The sequence below is a fragment of the Mustela nivalis genome (genome assembly GCF_964662115.1).
Source record: "Mustela nivalis genome assembly, contig: HAP1_SCAFFOLD_392, whole genome shotgun sequence".
NCBI classification, from domain to species: domain Eukaryota; kingdom Metazoa; phylum Chordata; class Mammalia; order Carnivora; family Mustelidae; genus Mustela; species Mustela nivalis.
This window is the reverse complement of record NW_028136259.1, coordinates 22,232-50,230: the sequence shown is the minus strand read 5'-3', so window position 1 is coordinate 50,230 and position 27,999 is coordinate 22,232. Positions and strand designations below refer to the sequence as shown.

Here is a 27,999-nt window from a genome sequence, read left to right as displayed (position 1 = left end):
CTTGAACCAGCTTCAGTTTCAACTGCATGCCCTGGGTAAACCTGGAATTTATGTGGAGTGCTTATCACATTCAGATGGCTCTCTGAACTCTCAGAGCTTACAGTTAAGTACCTTGCTACTCTTACCTTGTTTCCCCCAAACAGCATTGCAGCCTCAGGCTAGAGAACCCTGTCTGCTTAGCATGGAGGCCACCTCTTTGACTTACTCTGCCTCAGGTCAGGCAAGTCCCTTCTCTAAGTGACAGGTTTCTGGCATGGGAGGTGAGAGCACAGAACAGACTCACACAACTCCAATCAAACTTCAGTAATTTTCATGAATAAACACTTCTTCTTTTGTTGTAGGTCTTTAGAGTCTTTAAAATATTATTATCCAGATTTATAGCCCCGGAGCGGCGAGCAGAGCGGAGGCCCCGCCGCCCCGCCACCCCGGAGCAGCGAGCTCAGCAGAGGCACCGTGGCCCCGCCCTCGCGCCACCCCGGAGCGGCGAGCCTAGCGGAGGCCCCGCCGCCCCGCCGCTCCGCTGCCCCGGAGCAGCGAGCTCAGCAGAGGCACCGTGGCCCCGCCCTCGCGCCACCCCGGAGCGGCGAGCCTAGCGGAGGCCCCGCCGCCCCGCCGCTCCGCTGCCCCGGAGCAGCGAGCTCAGCAGAGGCACCGTGGCCCCGCCCTCGCGCCACCCCGGAGCGGCGAGCCTAGTGGAGGCCCCGCCGCCCCGTGGACCCGCCGCCCCGCCGCCCCGCTGCCTGGGAGCGGGGAGCCCAGCGGAGGCCCTACCACACTGAGATCTTAGAGGCTTGGGCCTCGCACATGCGCGTTGGGCACCTTTAGTCACTGCCCTTTATGCGCAGGCGCAGCCACGCCGGATTCAGAGGTGCGCAAGCGCATTTGTGCTTGGCGTCATAGTTACCGTTGTTAGGTGCTCCAAGATTCCTAACTGTTGCGTGGTGGGTTTGGCTTATCTCTAGCACTGGTGTTGGTGTCTAGAAGCGGTGAAGAGCCAAGCGGAAGGTGAAGTGGTGGTAAAGCCTCTAGGCTTTGCAATGAAGAAGTTTTTTTGTTTTCAGAGTGGGAAGGTGTGCTCATCCTCAACCTCTGACATCCAGGGGATGAATGACTTGATGGCTAGGGTTCAGAAGGAGGAAGTCACGGAGACCCAGCCCCGGTATAACATCCGCCGGAAAGAGCTCAAAAAGATCCACAAAGTTGCTCTCCTGGGTGATATATGGAATATGGATCAGTTGCTACTGCGTGGGAAGAACGTGAATAAAAGAGACAAGAGGAAAAGGTAATAGGCATTAAGGGCCTGCTTAGCCAGAGGGAGTCATTTTGTGTTTATGTAGTGAACTTAGATTGACCCCGCCCCTCCCAGAGGAAATTACTTGCAAAGCCTAGATAGATACAAGGGCAGGTCAGGCCAGGTGAAGACATCCAATCAGTGGGATGCGCATATATCTACTAGGGTAAATTGAAATTCAGTTGGCCATCCGTATATTTACTAGGGTAAATTGAAATTCAATTGGCCACACAGAGAAAGCCCAGGCAGTTTTCTCTGTGTGTTGCAGACCTAGCATGATTGTGCAGTTTTCTCTGTGTATCACAATCTCATTGCCCACCTGTGTATAGCCCGGCTAAACGACCTCTAGAAAAGTCTGTGAGGCTGGGAGGGTTCATCTCTTTGCAAGAGACAGCCCTGAGCGGTCAGTTTGATTCTCGATGCTTGGCGCGAAATAAAGCATTGCTTGACTTTCGCTTTGTATCAGTCTCATTCCTTTGATTACGGGATTGTCCGGGAACAAACAATGAGCATGGAGCCAGCATCAGGATTTCTGGGAAAAGCCTCTGGATGTAAGATCACGGGATCCTGTCTGTCTGATTGTGGAGCTCCAGGGTATGGCCCACCGGGAAGGAGCTGGAGCAGCCATGCTCCCCAGGGCTAGAGTGGATGCGGGGACGCCCCTTCCCTCCACTGGTAGGTCGCCAGGGAGTTCAAGTCCCTATCAGCAGTCAGGGGGTTTGAGTCCCCCTAAGCTGTCACCAGGTGTTCGAGTCCCCCTAGGCAGCCAGGGGGTTCGAGTCCCCCTAGGCTGTCAGGGGTTTTGAGTCCCCCTAGAAAATCCCCACCTGTGGCAGGACCACTGGGCCTGCAGTTGTCCTTGTCTTGTTTTGTTGTTGTTGTTGTTGTTGTCTGTTGTGTTGTTTGCTGTGTTTGAAAAAATGGGGCAAGCAGAGAATGAGGGGACTCTGACTTTTAATGGGTATAACTGGAGCCGACTGTGGTTAGTCTAACTCGAGACAGAGACTTTAAGGAATATTCCCAAGCAGCTGCTGAAACTCTGTTTTGGGGCAGTTCCTGTCTTCTATGGCCCGATGTGGACTGCCTAGCCCCTCCCCCTTGCTGGCAGGAGAGCATGGCATCTGAAGTGGAGTGGGCCCAGGTGGAACATGAAATATGTTAAGAAAGAGGTTACTAAACTGATGGTTGTCTGTCTGTCTCAGGGTCTTAATGGGTAATTGTTAAAGTAGCTCTCAAAGTCTTTGGTATCTTGAAACTGTGAAAACGTGAAGGTTTGCTTGAATGACAAATGGAATTAAATTTGTTGTACATCTAGGTCTTAACCAAATGGGATAAAATGCTAGAGCGTTGGTTGTTGGAACAGTTTTGTTCTTTTGAAATCTGCTGGTGAACAAGTTTTGTACTTAAATGATTCTTAAATTTGCCTTCTAAGAATTCTCTTGTAAAATGACTTCCGCCTTAAAGGAAATTCATATGGGTAGACTTTCAGGACAAATACAGGTCTTTGATATGTTAAAATCCTGGAACTAAAATGGGAAAGAATTGCCAGAAGTAAAAGCTGCATTCAGACTAAACCAGAATGAGTAACATGGGACTAGATGAACTGAAAGATTGTAATGTTGTATCTCTTGATGTTTTGTCTTATTTTAAACATTACTGGTTCCGTAGTGTTTGCTCTCCCAGGCTTGTTAAACTTTTTCTTAAGTTATCTGTAACTTACAGAGATGTAAAAGTAGTCATTTGTAAACAAATGAAGGTATTCAACTCTTTCTCTCTATCTGAACCCTCTGAAACCGAAAGGTCTCAGCAAGTATTCTTTCTTGCATGGCAATCAGTCATTTGCATAAGTTCAGTAAGAATCGGTTCTCCTTGTAACAAGACACCATTGGAAACACTGGTTATTTTACCAAGGCTTTGACTGGAATGTCATATTTGAAAAGATTCAGCTATGACTAGACAGCTTAAAGGAACTAAGGTGGACATTATAAAACCTGGAGCCTGAAAGCCCTTTGGTACTGTTGGCCTGATACCTTGCTTAGAGAGTTCCCAACAGCCTCCCCAGGAGAGTAAAGGATATCACTTCCTGGCAGATGCAGGAACCTCTGGATACTTTGGGGACCTCAGGAAGAGGAATTCGCCCAAATCGAGAGGTATTGCAGGCATGTCTGATGGCAAGTATGTGGCTTGGCTTCTGGCCTGGCCAAGGGTTCAAGAATTCACCCACTATCTTCAGCGAGGCCCTAAATGAGGATATGCATGAGTATAGAACCTCTAACCTGGGAGTCACTCTGTTACAGTATGTTGATAACTTGCTAATAGCCACTGAGGACTATGAGTCATGTTCGTGGGGATGAGAGCTCTCTTACATATTCTGCAGGAAAAGGGTATTGGGTGTTAGCAAAGAAAGCACAGCTTTGTCAGAGCCATGCTACTTATCTAGGCTTTGATCTCCACGAGGGAGTGCGTTCACTGTCTGAGTCCAGGAAACAGGTTATCACCCAATACCCCCAACCCCACCACGTCTCAACAAGTGAGGGAGTTTCTTGGGATGGTGGGCTACTGTAGGCTGTGGATACTGCAGTCTACGGATATTGCCTGACCTCTCTATGAACTGGCAAAGGGGGGGCTCACTATGATAGAGTGGACGGCTGAGGCAGAAGGAGAATCTTGGGAATTACAAACAGCCTTACTGAGTGCCCCAGCATTGGCCATCCCAGAAGCCCTTCCAGTTGTATGTGGATGAAAAAGCAGAGGTGGCCAAAGGAGTTTTGACTCAGACTCTGGAGGCTTGGCAAAGGCCAGTAGCCTATCTTAGCAAGAAACTAGATCCAGTAGCAGCTGGGTTCCCCCTTGTGTCTGCAAAATTGCTGCCATGGCCCTCCTGGTCAAGGATGCAAGTAAATTGACTTTGGTCAAAATCTCATCTTGACCACCACCCACACTACCAAAGGCCTTCTCCAGAATCCACCAGACCGATGAGTGATGAACGCCCGAGTGACAGGGTATCAGGGCCTCCTCCTCAACAAAACAAGAGTGAGCTTCCGGCCCCCAGTGGTGCTAAATCCAGCCACGCTGCTGCCAGTAGAGCTGGCTCACCACCTACATGACTGCGGGGAGGTCCTAACCCGAGTCACAGAAGTAAGGGCGGCCCTCAGAGACATTCACCTTCTGGATGCAGAGGTGACTCTGTTCATGGATGGGAGTAGTTACATGGTCAATGGAGAAAGGGATGCAGGGGCTGCGGTGGTTTTCCCTGAGCAGGAACTCTGGACAGCAGCCCTGCCACATGGAACATCGGTGCAAAATGCGGAGCTGATTGCACTGCTGATGGCCAAAGGTAAAACTGCCAACATATATATGGACAGCAGGTATGCCCTTGCTACTTTCCATATACATGGGGCTATTCATAAATAAAGGAGCCTATTAACAGCAGAAGGAAAAAGAATTAAAAACAGAGAAGTAGTACTGGCTCTCCTCCAAGCTATTTGGGACTCAAAAGAGGTGGCCGTTATGCACTGCCCAGGACACTAAAAGGGGACTGGTCTGATTTCAAAAGGAAACCAATTAGCAGATCAACCTGCAAAGCAAGCACCCCCAAAAAACAGTGCAGGAGCTGGTTACACTTCTGGCTCCAGCCCTACCAGAAAAACTGAACTATTCAGAAGATTTAAAGTATTTACAAAAATGGCCTAAATTAGACTATGAGGAGAATTGGGCTAAGACTAAAACAGGAAAGTTAATTCTTTCTCGGAGACTAGGTAAGAACTTAGTAGGCCAGATAAATCAGGGTACTCATTTGAGGACATGAAAACTTAAGGAGCTTATAGGCAAGCAGTTCCAGGTTTCTAAATTAGGGCGTATGTTTCAGGATGTAGTTGATGGATGTGCTAAATGCCAGGGAGTAAATGCAGGAGGAACTAAAATGGGAAGAGGGAAAAGAGAAAGAGGTAAGGAATCAAGAATTTTTTTTAATGTTATTTTTTAAATTTATTTTTTATTTTTTTTCAGCATAATAGTATTTATTGTTTTTGCACCACACCCAGTGCTCCATGCAATCTGTGCCCTCCATAACACCCACTACCTGGTACCCCAACCTCTAACCCCCCTGCCACTTCAAACCCCTCAGATTGTTTTTTAGAGTTCATAGTCTCTCATGCTTCACCTCCCCTTCCAATTTCCCCCAACTCCCTTCTCCTCTCCATCTCCCCATGTCCTCCATGCTATTTGTTATGCTCCACAAATAAGTGAAACCATATGATAATTGACTCTCTGAGCTTGACTTATTTCACTTAGCATAATCTCTTCCAGTCCCGTCCATGTTGCTACAAAAGTTAGGTATTCATCCTTTCTGATGGAGGCCTCATACTCCATAGTGTATATGGACCACATCTTCCTTATCCATTCATCCGTTGAAGGGCATCTTGGTTCTTTCCACAGTTTGGAAGCTGTGGCCATTGTTGCTATGAACATTGGGGTACAGATGGACCTTCTTTTCATTACATCTGTATCTTTGGGGTAAATACCCTCCTGTCACCAAGGGCACTTGGCGGTCTTCCCTCCTGAGGCTGGGCAGCAAGGGGTCTGGTGCCCAGGCTGGCTGAGCAACAAAACAAAATCCTCAGCTGCCTTTGGACCCACTCATAAGTCCCCATATAGGCCACTTAAGAGACAGCTTTGATATGACTGAACCACATTTCAATAGTGACAGAAAAGAAATGAAGTATATACAGTATTTCACTTTATTTTTTAATATTTTATTATTGACAGAGATACAGAGGGAGGGAATACAGCAGAGGGAGTGGGAGAGGTGGAAGCAGCCCCCCACCCCCAGCAGAATGCCCGATGTGGGGCTTGATCGTAGGACCCTGAGATCAGGACCTGAACCCAAGGCAGATGCTGAATGACTGAGCCACCCAGGCGCCTCCAGTATTTTATTTTTAATGGACATCTTTTTATATGTTAATGTTATAAAAAAAGGTCTAATCCCATAATAGATCAACTTCTGGGCTACAAATTTTTTCGATAGAATCCAATATATAATTTTATCTGTGTCCACTTTGTATGTATGTTATTTACTGAATGGCTGTCGAAATAAATTTTGAATTGGGAACATGGTTCTGTTTGTGATTAGGAAGACGTATTTCTCAAATGTGTACTCTTCCACATTCCATAAAGCAAATAAAATCATCATGGTTTTAAGAATTTTGTGTTAAACCTGCTCTCTTTTATCATTGTGATGACATTAAGAAATTTTTTGGAATCACTAGAGTGTACACCTGAAAGTAATATAACACTGCATGTTAACTGGAATTAAAATAAAAACTTAAATTTTTATAAGTAGACAGATATACCCTTCCAGATATCAAAATGTATCTGAAGTTTCCACAAATTACACAGTTACTAATGGCTGAAAGGATAGATGAATGAATGGGGCAGAGAAGAAAATGCCAAACACCTCAATATGGTGACATTTCATATTAGTAGGAAAAGGTGAATTATTCATAAATGGTGAAGAAAGACCTGCTATTTATTTATAATGGTATTAAATACTAATATTGATAATTGGTAATTTTTGATTTTCATATGATCTATAAATCTAATAAAATGAAAAAAATAATTTCATTTTTATTTAATATAATGTATATGAAAATCTATCATATATAAACATATGATATATTTATGTATAAGATATAGAAAATATATATTATTTCATATATAAAATATATATAAAATACATAATGTACAAAAATAAAACTGTTCCTGTTTATTTGAATCCTGAGCTTCCTTTGGCTTAAAGTTTCTTGAAAATCAGAGTGAAGAATTACTTAAAAAGAATTCTTCATTATTTTAGTCCTCTTTTCCCATAATGCTTTCAAGAACTAAAATTTATTTAAATGCCAACCATGTGACTAGAACTGCAGTAGAGCTGTTGTATGTATATAACATTATTACATTTAACGTAAGGCACATTGATTGTGTGATGCCCCACCATTTTGTATACCAATAAGAAATCTTAAAAAATTCTGCCAGTTATAATTGTAAGACATTTTGAATTCTAAATCACATTCCAATGTCAGAGATACTAAAAGGTGACAAAATGAGCCTCCTAGAATCATTGATATGTAGTATTCTTGTGAATATTTAAAACATATCTGAGAAGTAGGCATAATTGTATCACTTTACCTAATGGGATTTGTACAGTAGTAGCAATAGTAATAGTCATAATAATAATATGTAACAAACTTTGCATAGATCCTCATTTAAGCATGGTGATGAGGTCTCGTGAGATACCTATTCTTTACTTTATTTTTATTAGTTTTTAGTAATCTCTGTAGCCAACATGAGGCTTGAATTCATGATCCTTGAGATCAAGAGTCACATGACCTTCAAACTGAGCAAGGCAGGGAACATGAGCTAACTGTTTTTATCTCCATTATTTGATGAGGAAATTGAGGATAAGGCTGAACCATAACTATTAAGTTTAAATCCTATCCCAGGTTGAGCTGAATCCTGAGGTCACGCTCTACCTAGTCAGATAGCCTGCTCTTTTATTAGTATGGTGAATGATCACTAGTAATTATTGTACTTTCTTCAAAAGAAAATGAAATCTTTGTTTTTGAGTCAAAGGAATAAGATGCTATTTAATGTTTACCATTTCATGAATTAATTGCATGTTTTGAAATAGTGCACTATAATTTCCTAAAACATTCTTTCACTTCCATAGGACGCCTCTCCATCTGGCCTGTACCATCGGCCATGCTGACATGGTAGATTATCTTGTAGAGATGAAATGCAAGCTTGACCTCTATGATGGAGACTATAGGACTCCTCTAATGAAGGTGTGTGGTAGCAGCTGTGTCTGCCTGAGATGGATTTGATTTAATTACTTAGAATGAAAATTTATTACAATTAAATGTACCTAATTAGTTGTAGCATGCTTGCTTTAAATTCCCAGAATTTACACTCTCTTTCTTGGGATACTACTGACAGGCTGTACAATACCAGGAAGAGGCATGTGTAACTACTCTTTTAGAACATGGTGCTAATCCAGATCTTACGGATAAGTTTGGCAATACTGCCCTCCACTATGCTGTTGCTGGTGAGAACACGTCAATAGTAGAGAAGCTGATTTTATACCATGCAAATATTGAAGCAAGAAACAAGGTACGTAAACATTATTTATAAAGTATTTGAAATTTTAAAACATATATGTATATATAAATTTTTTAGCTACAAAACATTTATTTACATATTTATTCATATATGTAATAAGTAATAAATACTGAATTCTATCATCAAGTCATATACCATGGAAACAACTCCAAAGCCAGGGCAGGGAGGACTAGAGAACGATGAAGCCCACGGAAAGGGCAGAGCTCTGTTTCCCAGCCACTCTTCCACCCCAGAAGGAGAATATTCCCATTAGTGTTTGGGAGTGGATGGTGGGCTCAGAGCCCACAAAGGCTTGAAGGCCTGAGGGGAGTGAGGTGATGATGGAGGCTGGGTGCTGTGCAGGGACTTAGGAAATGGGTGCTGCTGGGAAGGGGTGGGAGACCATGACCCAGTGGGGTAACTTGGGTGAGTGTGAGTGGGAGGAGAAAGCAGCAGGTTGCAGGCCCCGGGCCCTCCAGGCCCCAAGGTTCTGAAGATGAGAGCAAGGGGATCGGGTCATGACATCCTCCAGGGGCATCTACTTGTGCTCATAGCCACTCTGCCTGCCATGTCCCACACTGGGGTCTCCCATTTCACAGAGTAGTTCCTGCTTAGCATTGTGTAGGTCCTCAGGGGGTAGTAGCTGTGCTTGGGGAGTCGAGGGGGACTGCACTCACTCTTCCATTTGTTATTTCTTTGACATGTCTTACCTCCTACCACTGCCCTTAAGGAAGCACTGTTGATTGACATAGATAGGGTCAATTTTTCATAAATAGAATCTCGAGCATTCCCTGAATGAAAATACTTTGAAATAACTTCATTGTCTAAGATTTCACTTTATTTTTATTTTTTAATTTTTTTTCTTGAGCTTAATTTTTGGAAATACATTTTTTTTAGGGACTGTAAAGAAAGAAAGCAGGAAGAAAGCACATATGCAGACTTATAAGAAGAGAAGCATGTTCTTCAAGTAGCAGGAATTTTTCTGTCTTGACTTCTAGTAGTAGTTCTAATTTTACATGGAATATGCCTTATTCTGCTCTAAGACCATGATTTAGCTATAGGGATAGGGAAGTGATCTATGTTTCTAAGATTCAGTTGATATTAATACTAGTCTTTGATACATTTTCATTCTTAAATGCAGCAATTATCTACAATTGATTATAGTTATTAAGTTTTTGTTGCCCCAAGTGTTGGTTTTCTTCAAGTTTTGAAAGAGGCCCGCTTTGGCTAACAGTGCTGTAAACTGTCAAGTTAGTTATTCAAAGTTTTAAGATTTCACTTTAATGAACATTTTTTAAAGAAAGATCTTATGTATTTGAGAGAGAACGTGAGAGTGAACACACATGAGTAGGGAGGAAGGGCATAGGGAGAGGGAAAAGTAGGGGAGTCTGATGCAGGGCTGGATCCCAGGACCCTAAGAACAGGACCTGAACCAAAGGCAGACACTTAACTGACTGATCCACCCAGATGCCTCACAGCTGCTCTTTTAATTCAGAGTCCATCTCCTTAGTGACCCATTTGGAGCAAGAGCACTTTATGTTGACATCTGGGATCCTGATACCATTGATAGAAGAGAATCAAGCATGTTGGTATAACCTGGAGAAAAGCTTCACCTTTACTGGAAAGCTCTCAACAGTGTATCCCTGAAACTCTAATTCTGAAATGTTAATAGTTGCCATGAAAGTATTGTAAAATGGGGATAAGCAAATTTAAACCGATTTCTTTTGCGCTAGAGATAATGTGCAGTTCTGTAATATTTCTCAAACATCGAGGATCATTGAATCTTTCTATTGAGGCACAATCCTCACCTTCCAGGAAGTATATGTTCTTTGGAATATAATTTAAGAAACACTACTCCAGAGATAATCATTTAGGCTGTTAACTCAGTAAAAATACTTTTAAGCTTTTACGGCTATGTTTTAGAGTTTGGAGATACAGAGATAAAATATAGTCCCTTCCCTCAAGAAGCTCTTGGTTTCGATGGGTGCAATAAAATAAGTGGAGTATACAGTGGTAAATGCTGTGATAGAAGCCGAGATTCTTGGAACCGGTCAATGTTTGAAGTAAGATTTGGAGAATGACTACAGTTAATCTGTTGAAGAGGTGGAGGAGGGCTATTTAACTTAATTTATTTTATTATTTTCAAAAATATTTTTTTATTTGAGAGAGTGAGAGTGGGAGAGAGATGTGAGCAGAGGGGTGGGGAAGAGGGAGAAGGAGAAGCTGACTCCCCACTGAGCAGGGAGCCTGACATGAGGCTGGATCCCAGAACCCTGGGCTCGGGACCTGAGCTGAAGGCAGACCCTCAGATTGAGCCGCCCAGGTCCCCTGAGGAGGGCTATTGCCAAGAGAAGGAGCAGCTTGTGAAAGAGGGGTGTGGGGGTGGGGGTGGGTGGAAAGGTAGGGGCGGTGGGAGGGGGTGGGGAAGACTGAAGGCTTGGGAATGTGGGGGGTTGAGAGTACTTATGTATGTGTTTAAGGTTAGAGGATCCTTTATAGGTTTTAAAATTCAGTATGGAAATATGTAATTTTGTAAATTATAAATTGGTTTTACACTTTTACAGGTCCAATTCACACCGTTTTTACTTGCTGTAAATGAAAACAACCACAAAATGGTGGAATTGTTAATTAGAGAAAAAGCAGATGTACATGTGGTTGATAAGTTTAAAAGGTACAGTAGTTGTTTTTTTTTTTTTAACCTTATATTGTTCTAGGGTGGTAATAATTAAGTCAGAAAGATTAACTTAATAAGAAGAGGATTAATTTATAATTACATAGTGAAAAATGTCGACATGTCATCAGTTAGGCAGAAATCAATTATTCTGATGGGGCAACATGAAGAACAGTATACACGAAATTTATATTCTTACATATTATTGACTGATGTGATCTGCAGTCTTTTTTTTTCTGCCATATGACTTTATGTTAGCTAAAAGGGTTTCATATTAGTTTTATTATAAAGTGTGGACTCCTTTTATTCTATGACACAATATTAAACTTCTTAACCCTTTTATAGTATTTTTTAGAAACTTCTACTTCATATACATTTTCCTTAAAAGATGCATATTAAACATAAATAGGAGTTGTTTTATCTTTTGGATGACTCCTTGCTTTAAATTTTTTTGTAAAGAATACTGATGTTATATGACCCCTAAGTGATTATTAATTACTATTACCAGATAGGGTGAGCTTATCATCCTTTTTCATCATATATATATATAAATTTTCCATTGGTAAGGGTAGAAGGATGAAATATAACTCTAATCGAATAGATTTTTCTTTTTGTGAGGACAAATCATAGGTTGCTGATAAAGAGAAAAGAGATGGACTTTAGATAGACACAAGACTAGGTTTAATTCCTTTCCTACTTGCTGGGTATGTGACTCTGGAAACATTACTTATCATCATCAGATACGTTCTCTGATATGAAAAGGAGGATAATATATCCTTAAAGGGTTGTTGTGTGTAAATAATATCATATATATATATATATATATATATATGATATAATAATATCATATATATATATAATATATATAGTATTTAATTTAGTGCCTAACCATGCTTATTTTAGTACCATTAACTGCAACTATTACTCTTTTATTACTGTTAGTATGAATGCTCTTATTTTAAGTCTGATAGTAGATTTTTTGTTTTTTTAATTTTAAAGATTTTTTTTTTGAGAGAGAGAGAGAGAGGGAGCGAGCATGAGCAGGGGAAGGGGTTAGAGCAGGGAACCAGATGTGGGGCTCACTTCTAGGACCCCAATTTCATGACTGAGCTGAAGGCAGACGTTTAAATGACTGAGCCACCCAAACACCCTTGCAAGTAACTTTTTTTTAAAAAGATTTTATTTATTTATTTGACAGAGATCACAAGTAGCCAGAGAGGCAGGCAGAGAGGGAGGGAAGGCAGGCTCCACACTGAGCAGAGAGACCAATGTGGGGCTCGATCCCAGGACCCTAAGATCATGACCTGAGCTGAAGGCAGAGGCTTAACCCACTGAGCCACCCAGGCACCCCTGCAAATAACTTTTTATACAGACCTGTCCTCTAGAAGGCTTGGAAGTACACTGAATCAGCTTATGGGGAATTCTTTTTTAAAATCTTCACTCATTCAGTTAAGTGACCTCAGCATAGTTTCTTGTTCATCAAATGACTTTAAACTAGCAACTTCTACTATCATACCCAGGTGGGACAAGAGGCTTATTTTTTGTCTTTTAATTTTAGCCATGGAGGTAATTTACAAAAATAAACACTTGAATTTGCAATGGTCAATTCTGTACTGACAGGAAAGATATTAACCTGGTAAAGTATATGAAATTTGCTGTTTAGATAACCCTAAGTTCCTAAGGGTGAAGTTATGTCTCTGTTATTTTAGAACAGCCCTCATGCTTGCTGCACCTTCTAAATCTCCAGATATAGTCAGGCTTCTTCTTCAGCAAGGTGTTAATACCTCTTCTCGAGATGAACGTGGATGGACGGCAGGAGACTATGCTCTTTTTGATGGATCTGATGGGTAAGTGTTTACATTAAAATGTAAGTTATTACTAAAGTGAAGTTTAAAATAATTGAACTCTTAGTTCTTATGTAACAGATGGGAATTCATAGTTTGATTCCGGCAATTTTGGGGCTGCAGTGAGTTAGCCCATGTCACTTGCCAGAAACCAAGACAAAGGCTAGACTAATCAGCATTAGAAATGAGTGCAGGATTTTTTTTTTAATCTCAGAACTATCGAGACCTTTATCTTTAGGGATCCTAACTCTATCTGTTTTATTCCAAGGATAACTGTTATGCATGGGGTACAAAGAATGTTATATTTGTGTGTTTATTCCTTCTTGCCTCCCTCCCTTCCTCCCTCTCCTCCCTCCCTCTCCTCCTTTCCTTTCTTTGTAGATTTCATTTATAATTATTTCAGAGAGGGGCAGAGTAGAGACAGAGGAAGAAGCAGATTCCCTGCCGAGCAGGGAGCCTGATGTGGGGCTCAATCCCAGGACCCCAAGACTGTGACCCGAGCTGAATGCAGATGCTTAACCAAGTGCCAAGTGAGCCACCTAGGTGTCCCAACATCACCTCCCCCCACCCCGCCCAACTAGTTACTTGGGTCCTGAGATGCTCAGTTTAGTAGAAAATCCTATCCTTTCCCTTGACGGTTATCTCCTTTCCCCTTTGAATTTTCCAAGAACCTAAGGAGTTCCCTAAGACCAAAGAGACGATCCTCTTTCTCAAGTCATTTGGAAGGAAAAAAGGGCATTCTTATCATTCCCTTGTTTCATTTGATTCTATTGCTGCAATATTGCTGTGTGGTGCCTTGGTGACTGAGTTGGTCAAGCGACTGTCTTTGGCTCATGTCATGATCCTGAGGTCCCAGGATTGAGTCCTGCAGGTGGGTCCACTGCTCAGAGGGGAGTCTGCTTCTCCTTCTGACGCCCCCCTCTCTCATGTTCTCTCTCTCCCTCTCTCATTCTCTCTCTCAAATAAATAAATAAATAAATAAATAAATAAATATCTTTAAAAGAGATAGAAAGTAAAAAAAGAATTAATTTTTTGAAAGAGAGAGAGAGCAAGAGCATGAGCATGAGCAGAGGGAGGGTTTGAGTAGGGAGCCAGACATGGGGCTTAATTCCAGGACCCCAAGATCATGACAGAGCTGAAGGCAGAAACTTAAAGGACTGAGCCACCCAGGCACCCCTGCAAATTACTTTTTATACAAACCTATCCTCTAGAAGGCAATTTTTTTCCCTGCAGTCTGGTTATGATTGACCTTTGCTCCCAGGAAGACCTTGCTGATCCGCATTCTCCAGTCTTCATGGTGACCCACAATGAGACTTCAAAGTTACAACATCTTTTAGTTTATGACATATGCTCATATGCTCAGCTGCTATTCCAAGGCACCAGCACCCTGTTCTGGCCACCAGGCCCCCTGGCTTTAGCCACACACACCCTTCCCTTCACACTCAAAAGCCTTACATGAAGCCCATATGTTAGTGCAGACCTTCATAATGAAGTACCGCTTGAGGATTTTCCTTGTCTATCCTGCTAGCAGATGATAGTTGGGACCCTTCTAAGCTGTTAAAGAGGTTCAAATAATGCTACAGGAAGAGCCTGGACTTTCCTTTCTCCTTTGTTACTAGGCCTGTATCTCAAGCCTGATTAAAATCCCGCAGAGTGCCTTTTCTTATGAGGTGATGAAAGGCCTCATACTGACCTTCCCAGAGTGGTGGGCATCACCTTTCCCGAGAGGCCATGTTTAGGTATAATATTTCATTAAATCCTCTTAACAACATTGTGAAATAAGGCAGTAAGATGCCTGTTTTATAGAGGAAGACTTGGAGACAGAGAGAAGTGGCTCCTCCAAGAGCAAATAGCTGTGATTATAGTTAGGACCACTGAGTTCAAAACATGTTCCATTATGGCAAGCTAACACTACTAATTGCTAAATTACTACTTCATGACTAGTTCACCTTACTTTAAGTATATAGGGTAATTTAAGTTTTGATATTAGCTCTGATATTATTTCAAATACACTTATGAATTTGATATATTTGGTAAATGTTTTTCATATCAGTATTAAAATAGTAACATTGTTTATCACCCTTCTTATATGTAGCAATCACCAAATAATTGCCAAACATACAGAAGAAAGACTTAAAAACTTTTCGCAAAATAACAATCCAGGTAAGACTTTTCAGAGTGAAGTACTTTTCGTGGTCACATAGATGAAGTCAGAGTAAAAAAGTTTTGATAATGAAAGAATAGTGGGGGAAAAAAAAAAAAAAACAAAATCGTAAATGTAAATTGTTAAGTTCATTTTCTTGCATTCTTTCTCTTTCTCTCTCCCACCTCTTGATTTTACTTATTTGACACAGAGGAAAAGTGAGAGAACACAGGCAGAGGGACAGGGAGAAGCTTATTTCTCACTGAGCAGGGAGCCCAATGTAGGACTCAATCCCAGGGTCCAGGGATCTTGACCTGAGCTGAAGGCAGATGCTTACCCAACTGAGCCACCCAGGGGCCCTTATTTTTTTTTCCTTTCTTAATATCTTTCTATTATTTTTTTTCTTTTCAGTGTAACATAATTCATTGTGTAAGCACCCCACCCAGTGCTCCATGCAATACGTGTCTTCCATAATACCCACCACCTGGATCCCCCAACCTCCCACCCCCTGCACCTTCAAAACCCTCAGATTGTTTTTCAGATTCCATAGTCTCTCGTGGTACATCTCCCCCTCCAATTTCCCTCAACTCCCTTCTCCTCTCCATCTCCCCATGCCTTCCATGTTATTTGTTATGCTCCACAAATAAGTGAAACCATATGATAACTGACTCTCTCTGCTTGACCAATTTCACTTGGCATAATCTCTTCTAGTCCCATCCATGTTGCTACAAAAGGTGGGTATTCATCCTTTCTGATGGAGGCATAATACTCCGTAGTGAATATGGACCACATCTTCTTTATCCATTCATCCATTGAAGGGCATCTTGGTTCTTTCCACAGTTTGATGACCGTGGCCATTTCTGCTATGAACGTTGGGGTACAGATGGCCCTGATTTTCACTACATGTGTATCTTTGGGGTAAATACCCAGTAGTGCAATTTCAGGGTCATAGGGAAGCTATATTTTTAATTTCTTAAGGAAACTGCACACTGTTCTGCAAAGTAGCTGCACCAACTTGCACTCCCACCAACAGTGGAAGAAGGTTCCCCTTCCTCCACATGCTCTCCAACACACGTTGTTTCTTATCTTGCTAATTTTGGCCATTCTAACTGGTGTAATGTGGTATCTCAATGTGGTTTTAATTTAAATCTCCCTGATGGCTAGTGATGATGAACACTTTTTCATGTGTCTGATAGCCATCTGTATGTCTTCATTGGAGAAGTGTCTGTTCATGTCTTCTGCCCAGTTTTTGATATGGTTATCTGTTTTGTGTGTGTTGAGTTTGAGAAGTTCTTTATAGATCCTGGGTACTGTCATTTGCAAATATCTTCTCCCATTCCGTGGGCTGCCTCTCTGTTTTGTTGACTGTTTTCTTTGCTGTGCAGAAGCTTTTGATTTTGATGAGGTCCCAAAATTTCATTTGCACTTTTGTTTCCTTTGCCTTTGGAGACATATCTTTAAAGAAGTTGCTGTGGCCAGTGTTGAAGAGGTTACTGCCTATGTTCTCCTCTAGGATTCTAATGGATTCCTGTCTCATGTTGAGGTCTTCTATCCACTTCGAGGTTATCTTTGTGTATGATGTAAGAGAATGGTTGAGTTTCATTCCTCTACATATAGCTGTCCAATTTTCCCAGCACCATTTATTTTATTTTTTATTTTTTTATTAAGATTTTAATTTATTTATCAGAGAGAGAAAGAGGGAGAGAGAGCAAGCACAGGCAGAGAGAATGGCAGGCAGAGGCAGAGGTAGAAGCAGGCTCCCTGTTGAGCAAGGAGCCCGATGTGGGACTCAATCCCAGGATGCTGGGATCATGACCTGAGCCGAAGGCAGCTGCTTAACCAACTGAGCCACCCAGGCAGCCCATTTATTGAAGAGACTGTCTTTAAGCCAGCATTAACCTGACCCCCCAAGCTGGCAAAGACCCCACCAAAAAGGAGAATTTCAGACCGATATCACTGATGATTATGGGTGCTAAGATTCTCAACAAGATCCTAGCAAATAGGATCCAACAGCACATTAAAAAGATTATCCACCAGATTGTTTTTCAGATTCCATATTCTCTCATGGATCACCTCCCCTTCCAATTTCCCCCAACTCCCTTCTCCTCTCTATCTCCCCATGTCCTCCATGCTATTTGTTATGCTCCACAAATAAGCTCTGCTTGACTTATTTCACTCAGCATAATTTCCAGTCCCGTCCATGTTGCTACAAAAGTTGGATATACTTCCTTTCTGATGGAGGCATAATACTCCATAGTGTATATGGACCACATCTTCCTTATCCATTCATCCCTTGAAGGGCATTAGTATCTTTCTTTATAGTCCAGTATTCAGAATTATTTAAGAATTTGAATACTGTCATGAACAATAGGAACAAAGCCATGAGAGAGACCGGACTCCAGCAAATAAACTGAGGGTTATGAAAGGGAGGGGCTTGGGGAATGGGGGAACTGGGTGATGAGTATTAAGGAGGGCACGTGTTGTGGTGACACTCGGTGTTATACGCAGCTAATTAATCATTGAACACTACAACCGAAACTTACGATGTAGTGTATGCTGTCTACTGAACATAATTAAAAAAAAAAAGTACCTCAGTGTGAAAAACAACAAAAAAAAATTTAATTGTAGGCAATTTAAAATATAAGGCATTATTGTCTGAAAAGAAATTCATTATTATAGTCATGACCCCTAAAATCCCTTGTATCTTTGTGTAAATAAGAGAAAGATTTTAAGTAAGTATGTTTCATACTTCCACTTTAAGCATATTAAAACAAATTGAACTTGTTATGAAAATGGATCTTTTAATTTTTACAAGTGGATTACATTTAGTAAATATTATTACATACTGATTTGTCTCATTAAAAAAGGAGCTATCCTTAAAACTGGGGACTCTACAATATATTCCTGGTACCGTAAAGAAATGACAAAAAATACGAACTGGAAAACTTAGCTAGTATGCAGCAATACCAGTGAGACTGTGTTTTTTTTTTTTTTTCTTTAAAGGTAACTGTCTATGGTACAGAAATCAGAAAAGAAACGCCTTGAGGAGCATAGGTTGTTTTACATATTGTTGTACCAACAAGATCTCACCTTTAACAACTATTTAGTAATTTCTCATTAGTAAAAGAGAATGAGATATGTTGACTTTATTAGAACAATGTTTTCTTCTGTTTGTTGCATAATTGTCATAATAGTGTAATTTTTTAAAAAGATTTTATTTATTTATTTGACAGAGAGAAATCACAGGTAGGCAGAGAGGCAGGCAGAGAGAGGAAGGGAAACAGGCTCCTTGCTGAGCAGAGAGCCCAATGCAGGGCTCAATCCCAGGACCCTGGGATCATGACCCGAGCCAAAGGCAGAGGCTTTAACCCACTGAGCCACCGAGGCGCCCCAGGATAGTGTAATTTTGTTAGAACAAGATACTCTGTTGCCATTAGTAAAGAGATTATCATAATAAAAATTCAAATTGGGCAACTGAGGCTCAACAGATTATAATCAAAGCACAAAAATGGTTCACAATAACAAAAATGCTACCATTGCTTCCTAGATGTGGCACCTAGTGCATTGTACAATCTGAAATGTATGAAGAAACATTTAATTTAGTAGACTTTTATCAAAGAAAACTGTAGGTTGGTTTGGTTTTGCAATTTACTCATTTTCATTTGTTCACTTAGCAAATAAATATCAAGTGTCTTTTACCTACTGTTACTCTGATGTAGAATATAAACATTCAAAAAACACAATCCTTGCCCTCCAGAAGTTTGTTATTATCATTGTCATTTTTATTATTTACTCTATTTTCACTATTTTATTTTTATTATTTAGTTTATTCCATGCTTAGTATGTGCCAGAGTCCCCTAATGTTTATAATTCTCATTGTTATGTTTTTATTGGTATTTAATATGTAAGTCGATAGTATGCAGACTGAGTAGTAAGTTTGCCAGGTAAATAAGCAGAAAAACCATGTTTGGCAGGAGGAACATCCATCAAGATTACATGTTTTGCAGAGGGAACAGCAGTGCGGATGCTCAGATGTATGAATGAACTTCGAAGCACTTAGGAGCAGTTCAGTTTTGCTGGTGCAGAAAATGTGCTATGGGAATGGTTGGAATGAGTGAATACTTAGCTAAGGCAAGCTAATGAAAGTTTTTCAGTACCATGGAAAGGTGTAGATCTTACCCTTTAGACCTTGGGAAATTTATCAGATCTAATGCTTTTAGCTGCAAATAACAGGTGACTTATAATAGTGACTAAAATGGGCCCACCTGGGTGGCTTATTCATTATGCATTGACTCTTAGTTTCAGCTCAGGTCACAGTCTCATGGGTCATGAGATCAAGCCCAACATCCCACAGGGCTCTGTGCTCAGCATGGAGTCTGCTTGATGATTCTCTTCCTCTGCCATTCTCCGATTCGTGCACTCTCTCTAGTAAGCGTTCACTCTCTCTCAAATAAATAAATCTAAAAAAAGCAAACCAAACAAAACAGTGACTAAAACAGTAGGAACCAGAATCGTTTTGATGGATCAGTGATGTCTCCAGGATCCCAGTTGTCTCTTTTTAGCTGTGAGGTTGGCAATATTTTCTATGCCCTTTCCTGATTGGCTAATTAGCAACAGTTAGAGGCATATTCTCACATGACAATATCCATTGACTGGAAGGACTGTTTTTCTTTATATGTTTCTTTTCTTTTTTTAAAATATTTTGTTTATTTATTTGACACAGAGAGACAGACAGGGAATACAAGCAGGGGGAAGCGGCAGAGGGAGAAGCAGGCCTCTTGCTGAGCAGAGAGCCTGATGTGGGGCTGGATCCCAGGACCCTCGAATCATGACCCGAGCCGAAGGCTGACGCTTAACAACTGAGCCACCCAGGCACCCCTATATGTTTCTTTTAAATAGGAAGAAAACTCAGAGGCTTGCAGCAATTTTCCTCTAACATCTCATAAGCTTAGTTATATCACATGCTTATTCCTAAACCAGCCACTGGTAAACCAAGTACTGTGATTAGCTTAGAATAATCCTTTTTCCTTTTGAAGCTGGGGTAAGGGCACCTTCTTTGTGTTTGGGACAATAAATATCCAAATAAAGCTGTGGTTTTCCAGCAAGAATGAAGACTATGGCACGGTTATTGGGGAGGGAGCCAGCAGTACTTGATGCAGAGACTCACTGGAGAATGTGAAGCAGAAGGGTAACAAGATTAGATTTGAATTAGGGCCTTCTGGTTGTGGCACAAAATAGTGATCACCAAGCTTTTTCTCTAAAGGGCCAGACAGTGAATATTTTAGGCCCTGTGGTTTTTCAACTACAAATACCACTATAGTGTGAAAGCAGCTGTAGCAATATGTAGGTGAATAGCAAGAGCCAACCATCTGGTTCTGTAAATAAAGTTTTATGGGGGCACAGGCATGTTACTGGTCTGACTTGGCCTGTGGCCATAGTTTGGTCACCCCTCATGTGGAGGATAGATTGGAAAAAAAACACATAAAGATACTGGAAGATAAAGGACGCTTATATTTCCTTAGTCTAGTATCAGTCCATTATGAAATGTTCTCTCCTCTATACTGAAAACATCAGGAGGCTCAATTTATTCAATTTACAATGTTGTTCTTTTTCTAGGCCTTATCTTTCTGATTTTTTAAAAATTTAAAACTTTTCAAAAGATTTTATTTATTTGAGAGAGAGCACCAGTGGGGCATAGGGGCAGAAGGAGAGGGAGAAGCAGACTCCCCATTGAGCAGGGAGCCTGGTATGGGGCTTGATCCCAGGACCCTGAGACCATGACTTGAGGTGAAGGTAGATGCTTAGCTGAGTCACCTAGGTGCCCCCTTTCTCATTTGTTTTGCTTAAAAACTTTTTATTCATTTAAGAAATAACATTAGTTGGTGGCTTTTTTTTTTCTTCTGGAAGTCATCAGTTAGGAGCTCATGTTTGTGTAGGGCAGTGGCAGGGGAAATATAAAGCAATGAGAGAAAAGAAGTATAATTAATACAGTTTCATGATTATTGAATGTAGAAAGAGGAGAGAGGGGAATGCCTGGGTGGCTCAGTTATTTAGTAGCCGCCTTCAGCTCAGGTCATGATCCCAAGGTCCTGGGATAAAACCCCACATTGGGGTCCCTGCTCCATGGGAAGCCTGCTTCTCACTCTCCCACTCCCCCTGCTTGTGTTCCCTCTCTCTCTGTGTCTCTCTGTCAAATAAATAAATAAAATATTAAAAAAGGGGAGGGGGAAGAAGAAATCTTAGAAGAGTCATACATTTCCAGGTTGTACACTAACATTTAAACTGGCCATGAAGAATGAGTAGGACTTTATCAGAGTGCAGTGGGAATAGGGAAGACCAGGTATTTTCTGTATATGTTGAATTTGATGGAATATCCATGTAGTATATTTTTAGTAATTGGATAATTGAATACTAGGAGTTTCTAGCTGGAGATAGAACATCAAGTTTGGAGGTGCTTATTTGAAATAAACTGATTAGAATTATTAGGCAAAGTCATAGCTTGGACAAAGATTGAGCTTGTCCATGATGGAAAACATATAGAAATAGATGAAGGCCAGTGAACAAAGCCTGGGAATACCAATATATAAAGAGTGGATGGAGGTGTAAGACTTGGTAGAGAAGACTGAGAAGTGGCTGGGGAAACTTAGGATGAGGAATTAGAGGAAATGTTATTGAAAAATTTGAAAAAAAATTTCATGGAGTATTAATTGTATCAAATAAAATCACTAAAAAAAGTTGGATTTAACTTTTAAAAGTTCTTACCAAAAATGGTAAAAGAACCATTTTTGAGTTGTAAGGTCTGTTATTTATGTGACCGGTACATTCTGTGTCCAAATATGGAAAAATAACACATCAAGTAAGGTCTTCCCTAACTTTTTCTAACTGCAGTATCTACCTGGACAGGGTCAAGGGGAAATGGTCTAGCCTGGTGAGTAGAGTGGCCAACATTTTCCCATAATTGTCAAAACCTAGGGGTCAAGTGTGAGGAAAAGTGTTGTCTTTCTTACCTTTTTTGTTTAGAGGTACTTGAGCTTTTCTTCAAGTCCCTGGGACATTCTCCTGGATGAATACTAGGGCCACAATCTGGAAGCAATAGGCAGGAAGTCACTGTCAGGCCCTATCTTTGAAATGGAATCACGATGCAGCTGTATTTTGACAATTTTAAATTTTGATCAGAAATATTTTACACAGACCAGCAGTTTGGGAGAAACTGACCCCTTCTAAGTATTTTATTGCAGAAAATTAGTATAATATCAAGGAGGAAATATAAGGTGATATGCTGACTATACTAGTTCTCACTTGCCAGGGATTCTGTGTCAGTAAAAAATGTCAGTACTGGACTATTTTTGTTAGTGCTGTCTCTCTCCATCCTCTTTCATTTGCCTTCTTCTGATATCTCTACTTTTACTGATCATTTTTTAAAATTTATTTTTTATTTATTTTCAGAAAAACAGTATTCATTATTTTAGCACCACACCCAGTGCTCCATGCAATCTGGGCCCTCTATAATACCCACTACCTGGTACCCCAACCTCTACCACCCGCCACTTCAAATCCCTCAGATTGTTTTTTAGAGTCCATAGTCTCTCATTGTTCATCTCCCCTTCCAATTTCCCCCAACTCCCTTCTCCTCTCTAACTCCCCATGTCCTCCATGCTATTTGTTATGCTCCACAAATAAGTAAAACCCTATGATAATTGACTCTCTCTGCTTGACTTATTTCACTCAGCAGAATCTCTTCCAGTCCCGGCCATGTTGCTACAAAAGTTGGGTACTCATCCTTTCTGATGGAGGCATAATACTCCATAGTGTATGTGAAGCACATCTTCCTTATCCATTCGTCCGTTGAAGGGCATCTTGGTTCTTTCCACAGTTTGGCGACCGTGGTGGCCATTGCTGCTGTAAACATTGGGGTACAGATGTCTCTTCTTTTCACGACATCTGTATCTTTGGGATAAATACCCAGTAGTGCAATTGCAGGGTCATAGGGAAGTTCTATTTTTAATTTCTTGAGGAATCTCCACACTGTTCTCCAAAGAGGCTGCACCAACTTGCATTCCCACCAACAGTGGAAGAGGGTTTCCCTTTCTCCACATCCCCTCCAACACATGTTGTTTCCTGTCTTGTTAATTTTGGCCATTCTGACTGGTGTAAGGTGATATCTCAATGTGGTTTTAATTTGAATCTCCCTGATGACTAGTGATGATGAGCATTTTTTCATGTATCTGATAGCCATTTGTATGTCTTCATTGGAGAAGTCTCTGTTCATATCTTCTGCCCATTTTTTGATATGATTGTCTGTTTTGTGTTTGTTGAGTTTGAGGAGTTCATTATAGATCCTGGATATCAACCTTTTGTCTGTACTGTCATTTTCAAATATCTTCTCCCATTCCATGGGTTGCCTCTTTGTTTTTTTGACTGTTTCCTTTGCTGTGCAGAAGCTTTTGATTTTGATGAAGTCCCAAAGAATTTCATCTGTAAAGAAAGCACTAAGGAATACTGTCTTGGAATCTATCACTATTGGAACACATTTCTACCATATGTTTATTTCCTTCAAAGGTAACAGGCTACCCCATCTAAAATGTATTTCATATTTTGTTGTTTCTTATGGTAAATTTCTTTGTAGCTGTACCACAGTGACAGAGTTAGTGATGATATTTAGCCAAGATTGAAAGCATTTTCCGGATTATCGGAAATTTTTATGTGACATGCTTTTGTATTTTTTCAGAATTTGGTAAACTGTGCCTTAACAAGAATATGTGGCCAATTAGATTGACAAGTTTTTAACCACCTATGTATATAAGATAACTCACTTTGTTTTCCCCCAAATGAGTTCTGTTGATCTCTAATGATCAAATCCACTATTTTCAGACTGGAGTGGATAACTCATCCTACATTTTGACTGTAGTATTTCTGAGTTTTTGAGCAGTTTGTCAACAACTGCCTTTAATAGGTGAACTGTTTCTATTTCTATAAGAAATTAAGAAAACGAGTGGAAACAAAAATCTCTATAACCAATAGTGTGTTATTATACTGTGTATGATAGTTATATATTTTTCTATAATTATCCCAGTTACCTTATCGATTCATAACTACAATAGAAGTGAATTAAGCCCTATTAAGTTGCAGAAAATTTATGTGACCTTTTAGTTTTTTTATAGGAACTTTTATACTGTAGGACATATTGGTAACCATCAGAATTCTCTTTTTTTTCCCCCAATTAAAATACGATTGTTACTTGTTTCACATTATTTTCTGACATTATTTCATCTATTCCTTTCATGCCTTTATTCAAATGGATATAGAAATACAGCAGTCTCCCAGGCAAATACTAAGAAAAACAGATTCAAGGAAAGGTGTTCTGTGAAATAACCTTCTAACTGTAATCGTGTCTTAAAACATCAACCTTAATCATAAAAATTGCATATAATGCGGGGCGGCTGGGTGGCTCAGAGGCTTAAGCCTCTGCTTTCGGCTCAGGTCATGATCTCAGGGTCCTGGGATCGAGCCCCGCATCGGGCTCTCTGCTCAGCAGGGAGCCTGCTCCCTGCCCTCTCTCTGCCTGTCTCTCTGCCTACCTGTGATCTGTCAAATAAATAAATAAAATATTTAAAAAAAATTGCATATAATGCATCGGTATTAGAGGCCCCCAAAATGACACCCAGGTTTGGTTATTCACTGGAGGAACTCGCACATCTCAGCATATTTGTACGCATGTCTGTGGTTTATTACAGTGAAATGATACAAAGCAAAATCAGCAGAGAAAAGGTGCCTGGAGTGAAGTCTAGAGGAAGCCAAGTGCAGGCTTCTAAGAATCCTCTGCCTATGGGTGTACTTAATTTTTCCAGCATCAAATCATGACAACTCGTGTGAGATGTTGTCTGCCAATACAAGAATCTTATAGATACTCAGTGCCTGAAATTTTCTTTAAGTGATAATCATGTAGGCATCTTCTCCCTAGCATATATCAAAATTCTGGTTCCCAGAAGGAAATCAAGTAATAAGTACTAGATAAATCACCTGGTTTGTACCAACACTTAGCAGTCTCAATGGATACCTTTTGTTTTTTCCTTCACAGTAAATAGGCCTCATTTTTTACAGCATTTTCAAGTTCATTGCGCAATATAGCAGAAAGTACAGAGAGTTTCCATTTACCGCATGTTCCTCTACACGTGTAGCCTTCCTTGTTGCTAACATCCTGAACCACAGTGGTACATTGTTTTATTTATATTAGCTCATCTTTACTGTCCACATCCATAATTTACATCAGGGTTCATTCTTGGTGTTGTACATTCTATGGGTTTTAACAAATGTGTGATGACATGTATCTATCATGTGGTATCACATAGAATAGTTTCACTGCCTTAAAATTTCTCTGTGCTGTGCCTGTTCCCCTTGCTACAACCCTTAACTCCTAACTTAAAAAGTTTTACTTTTACCAGAATGTCATATAGTTGCAATCATACAGTGGATATCTTCTTGAATTTTTTAAAAATTAAAATTCCGAGGTAATTGAATATAGTGATTCAAGATAATCTTTGTCCTTTGTTATGTTCATCAGTGTAGGATCTGATGACATATGCCTTACAGACTGAAAAAGTGTGATTTCTACAGACGTTTGTCACATAGTGGGGAATATTGAGAACAATGACATCATATCCTGCTACCTAGCCAAATCACTGGTACCATTCTGGTCTAAGAGGTGGATCCAGATAGACTCTCCAGCAATAAAAATAGGTCATCTCAAGAGAACCAGAATCATTAAAATCACTAAAAGCATTCATACTTACCTTGCAATTGGAAATAAGGCCAGAGAGAGTCTGTTTGCTATGTTTTGCCATGCTGCAAAGTAGAGTGGCTGTAGACAAAACTTTGTGATGAGGTGTTTCACCCCAAACTTAACAACCCCTGCTGGAGATCTGGAGAAGTTCTGTTGTGTTATAGCGAAATAAGTATAGTCTCTTTTAACTGCGTCTCATAGTGAAAGTCCTGAAGAATCCAGAAGAATCCTGACATTGTCAGTCTATGATGATGATTCTGCTAATGACACCATTTTCTGTCAGTCTCAAGGGTTTGGTTAAAATTGTGGTCATTATAAACATCCACTTGTAGGTATCAAATTCAGATAAATAGCATTCTTTTCTTCCATTTGGTAAATGTAGAGGAGAAAGTAAGATTTCTTAGCGAGTTAACTGCCTACCAATAGTATAATTAATATTCACTCCAGTGTGGTTACCAGGTATGGTCCCGAAGAATACTTTTTAACACAACATCAGTCTTAGACTTTGAATATTCTGTATTTCTCTGTTGTTGATTTAAAATGTATTTTGCTTTTTTCTTTACAGAGAATAAGTCTTCTGAAGAAGACTTTATAACCAGGTAGGATTTTTGTGGATTTTTTTTTTAACAAATTCTGTGTTAACAAGGGAATGCAGAGAAAAGCATTTGTTGAGAGTTCTACTGTGTGCTAGGCACTATATTATGTGCTTGACATTTATTACTTATATAGTCATTACAATAGCATCACGAAGTAGATGTGCTGTTACAGCCCATTTTTTTTTTTTATTAATTAGTCATCTGTGGTTCAGGAACACTGATTAATTGACCTATGATTCTATAGTTAAAGAGTAGCAGACCCAGAAACGGCCACTGCTGCTAACAAGAGCTTGAACACTGTGAATTTTCAGTCTTGGAGGGGGCCATGGTGCCCCCGGTGAGGCATAAGAAACTAGTCAGTTACTCACAGTTTGAAATTTCTGGCAGCGATGATGACTTTGTTTCCACAACCACACCTTTGAATAAGAAGCCCAGAACAATGCCAAAAGAGTTAATATGAGAAACAAGGAAACCTAAACTGAAGAATCTCCAGAAAGAAGATATCCCACTACAAGAGAAAACCCCTAAAAAAGGATGTCTTTAGGTGATGAGCTCTACCAGCCAGACTTAGAAGTGGCACTAGCTTTATCAGTGAAGGAACTTCCAGTGGTCACCATTGATGTGGGAGAGGCTCAAGATACAAGCACCAAAAAAATGTGGCAGCAGCGAAATTGGGACAATGACTAAGGCTCCCCATCTCTCCGATTGCAGTGTAGCCAGTGATGATTTAGATTTGGATAAGCTTACCAAGGAAGATGATGTGTGCAGTGCTCAAGGGAAAAGAAAAGCAGCATCAAAAGCTGTGGTACAACAGAGGAAGATTCTTTTGGAAGGCAGTGATGGCGGTAGTGCTGATGACTCTGAACCGCTGGTGGAGAGTCTGAGGATTAGTCTGATTTTAGGGAGAGTGAAGATGATGATGCTAACTTCACTCTGGGAGAAAATAAAGTGGAAGAAATTAAAAAGAAAGAAGTGAAGGTAAAATCCCCAGTTGAAAAAAAGGAGAAGAAACCTAAATCCAAACGTGATACTTTGGAAGTGACTTCAAGAGACTGTGCTCCAGCTGCCCTGAAATCAGAATCTCAGCCTTTACCAAAAACGGCTTTATCAGTGAAGCGGCCATTTGGAAACCACTACAAATATGCAAACCTTCCAGCTGAAGCTGGAAGCAGAAAACATAAGTAGATGCCACCAGCGCTGTCTGGAAGCAGCAGCAGCAGCAACAGCAGCAGGAGCCCACTGGAAGGGGTGTCTGTTAAGTCTCCAAATCAGAGTCTCTGCCTTGGCTTGTCCAGATTAGCACAAGTGAAACCTTTGCATCCAAATGCCGCTAGTGGCTGAATGTGGTAGTCAGCGAAGGTTTGATTAAGAGAAAAAGAGTTTTACAAGTGTGTTTATGTTTGAATTGTGTTTCTGTTTAAGGAGGGTATCATACTATAAAGGAATCCTTTAATGTAAAAAAAAAAAAAAAAAAACACAAACGAGTAGTAGACCCATGAATTGACTGTCAGCCTGTGTGACT

General features: G+C 40.5%; 1 protein-coding gene and 1 pseudogene across 2 annotated transcripts; both read left to right on the top strand.

Moving 5' to 3' along the window:
- Nucleotides 1–1,103: 1,103 nt before the first annotated feature.
- Nucleotides 1,104–12,965, top strand: LOC309857112 (uncharacterized protein; the record flags this gene model as incomplete). The annotated part of the gene is made up of 5 exons (XM_082749980.1): nt 1,104–1,282; nt 8,016–8,130; nt 8,282–8,455; nt 11,008–11,114; nt 12,824–12,965. 5 exons carry the CDS (start codon nt 1,104–1,106, stop codon nt 12,963–12,965), a joined length of 717 nt encoding a protein of 238 aa, XP_082606106.1.
- Nucleotides 12,966–26,802: 13,837 nt separating this feature from the next.
- LOC309857111 (RAD51-associated protein 1 pseudogene) lies at nt 26,803–27,662 on the top strand (annotated as a pseudogene). Its single transcript has one exon. The product of its transcript is annotated as an RAD51-associated protein 1 pseudogene (transcript).
- Nucleotides 27,663–27,999: the final 337 nt, after the last annotated feature.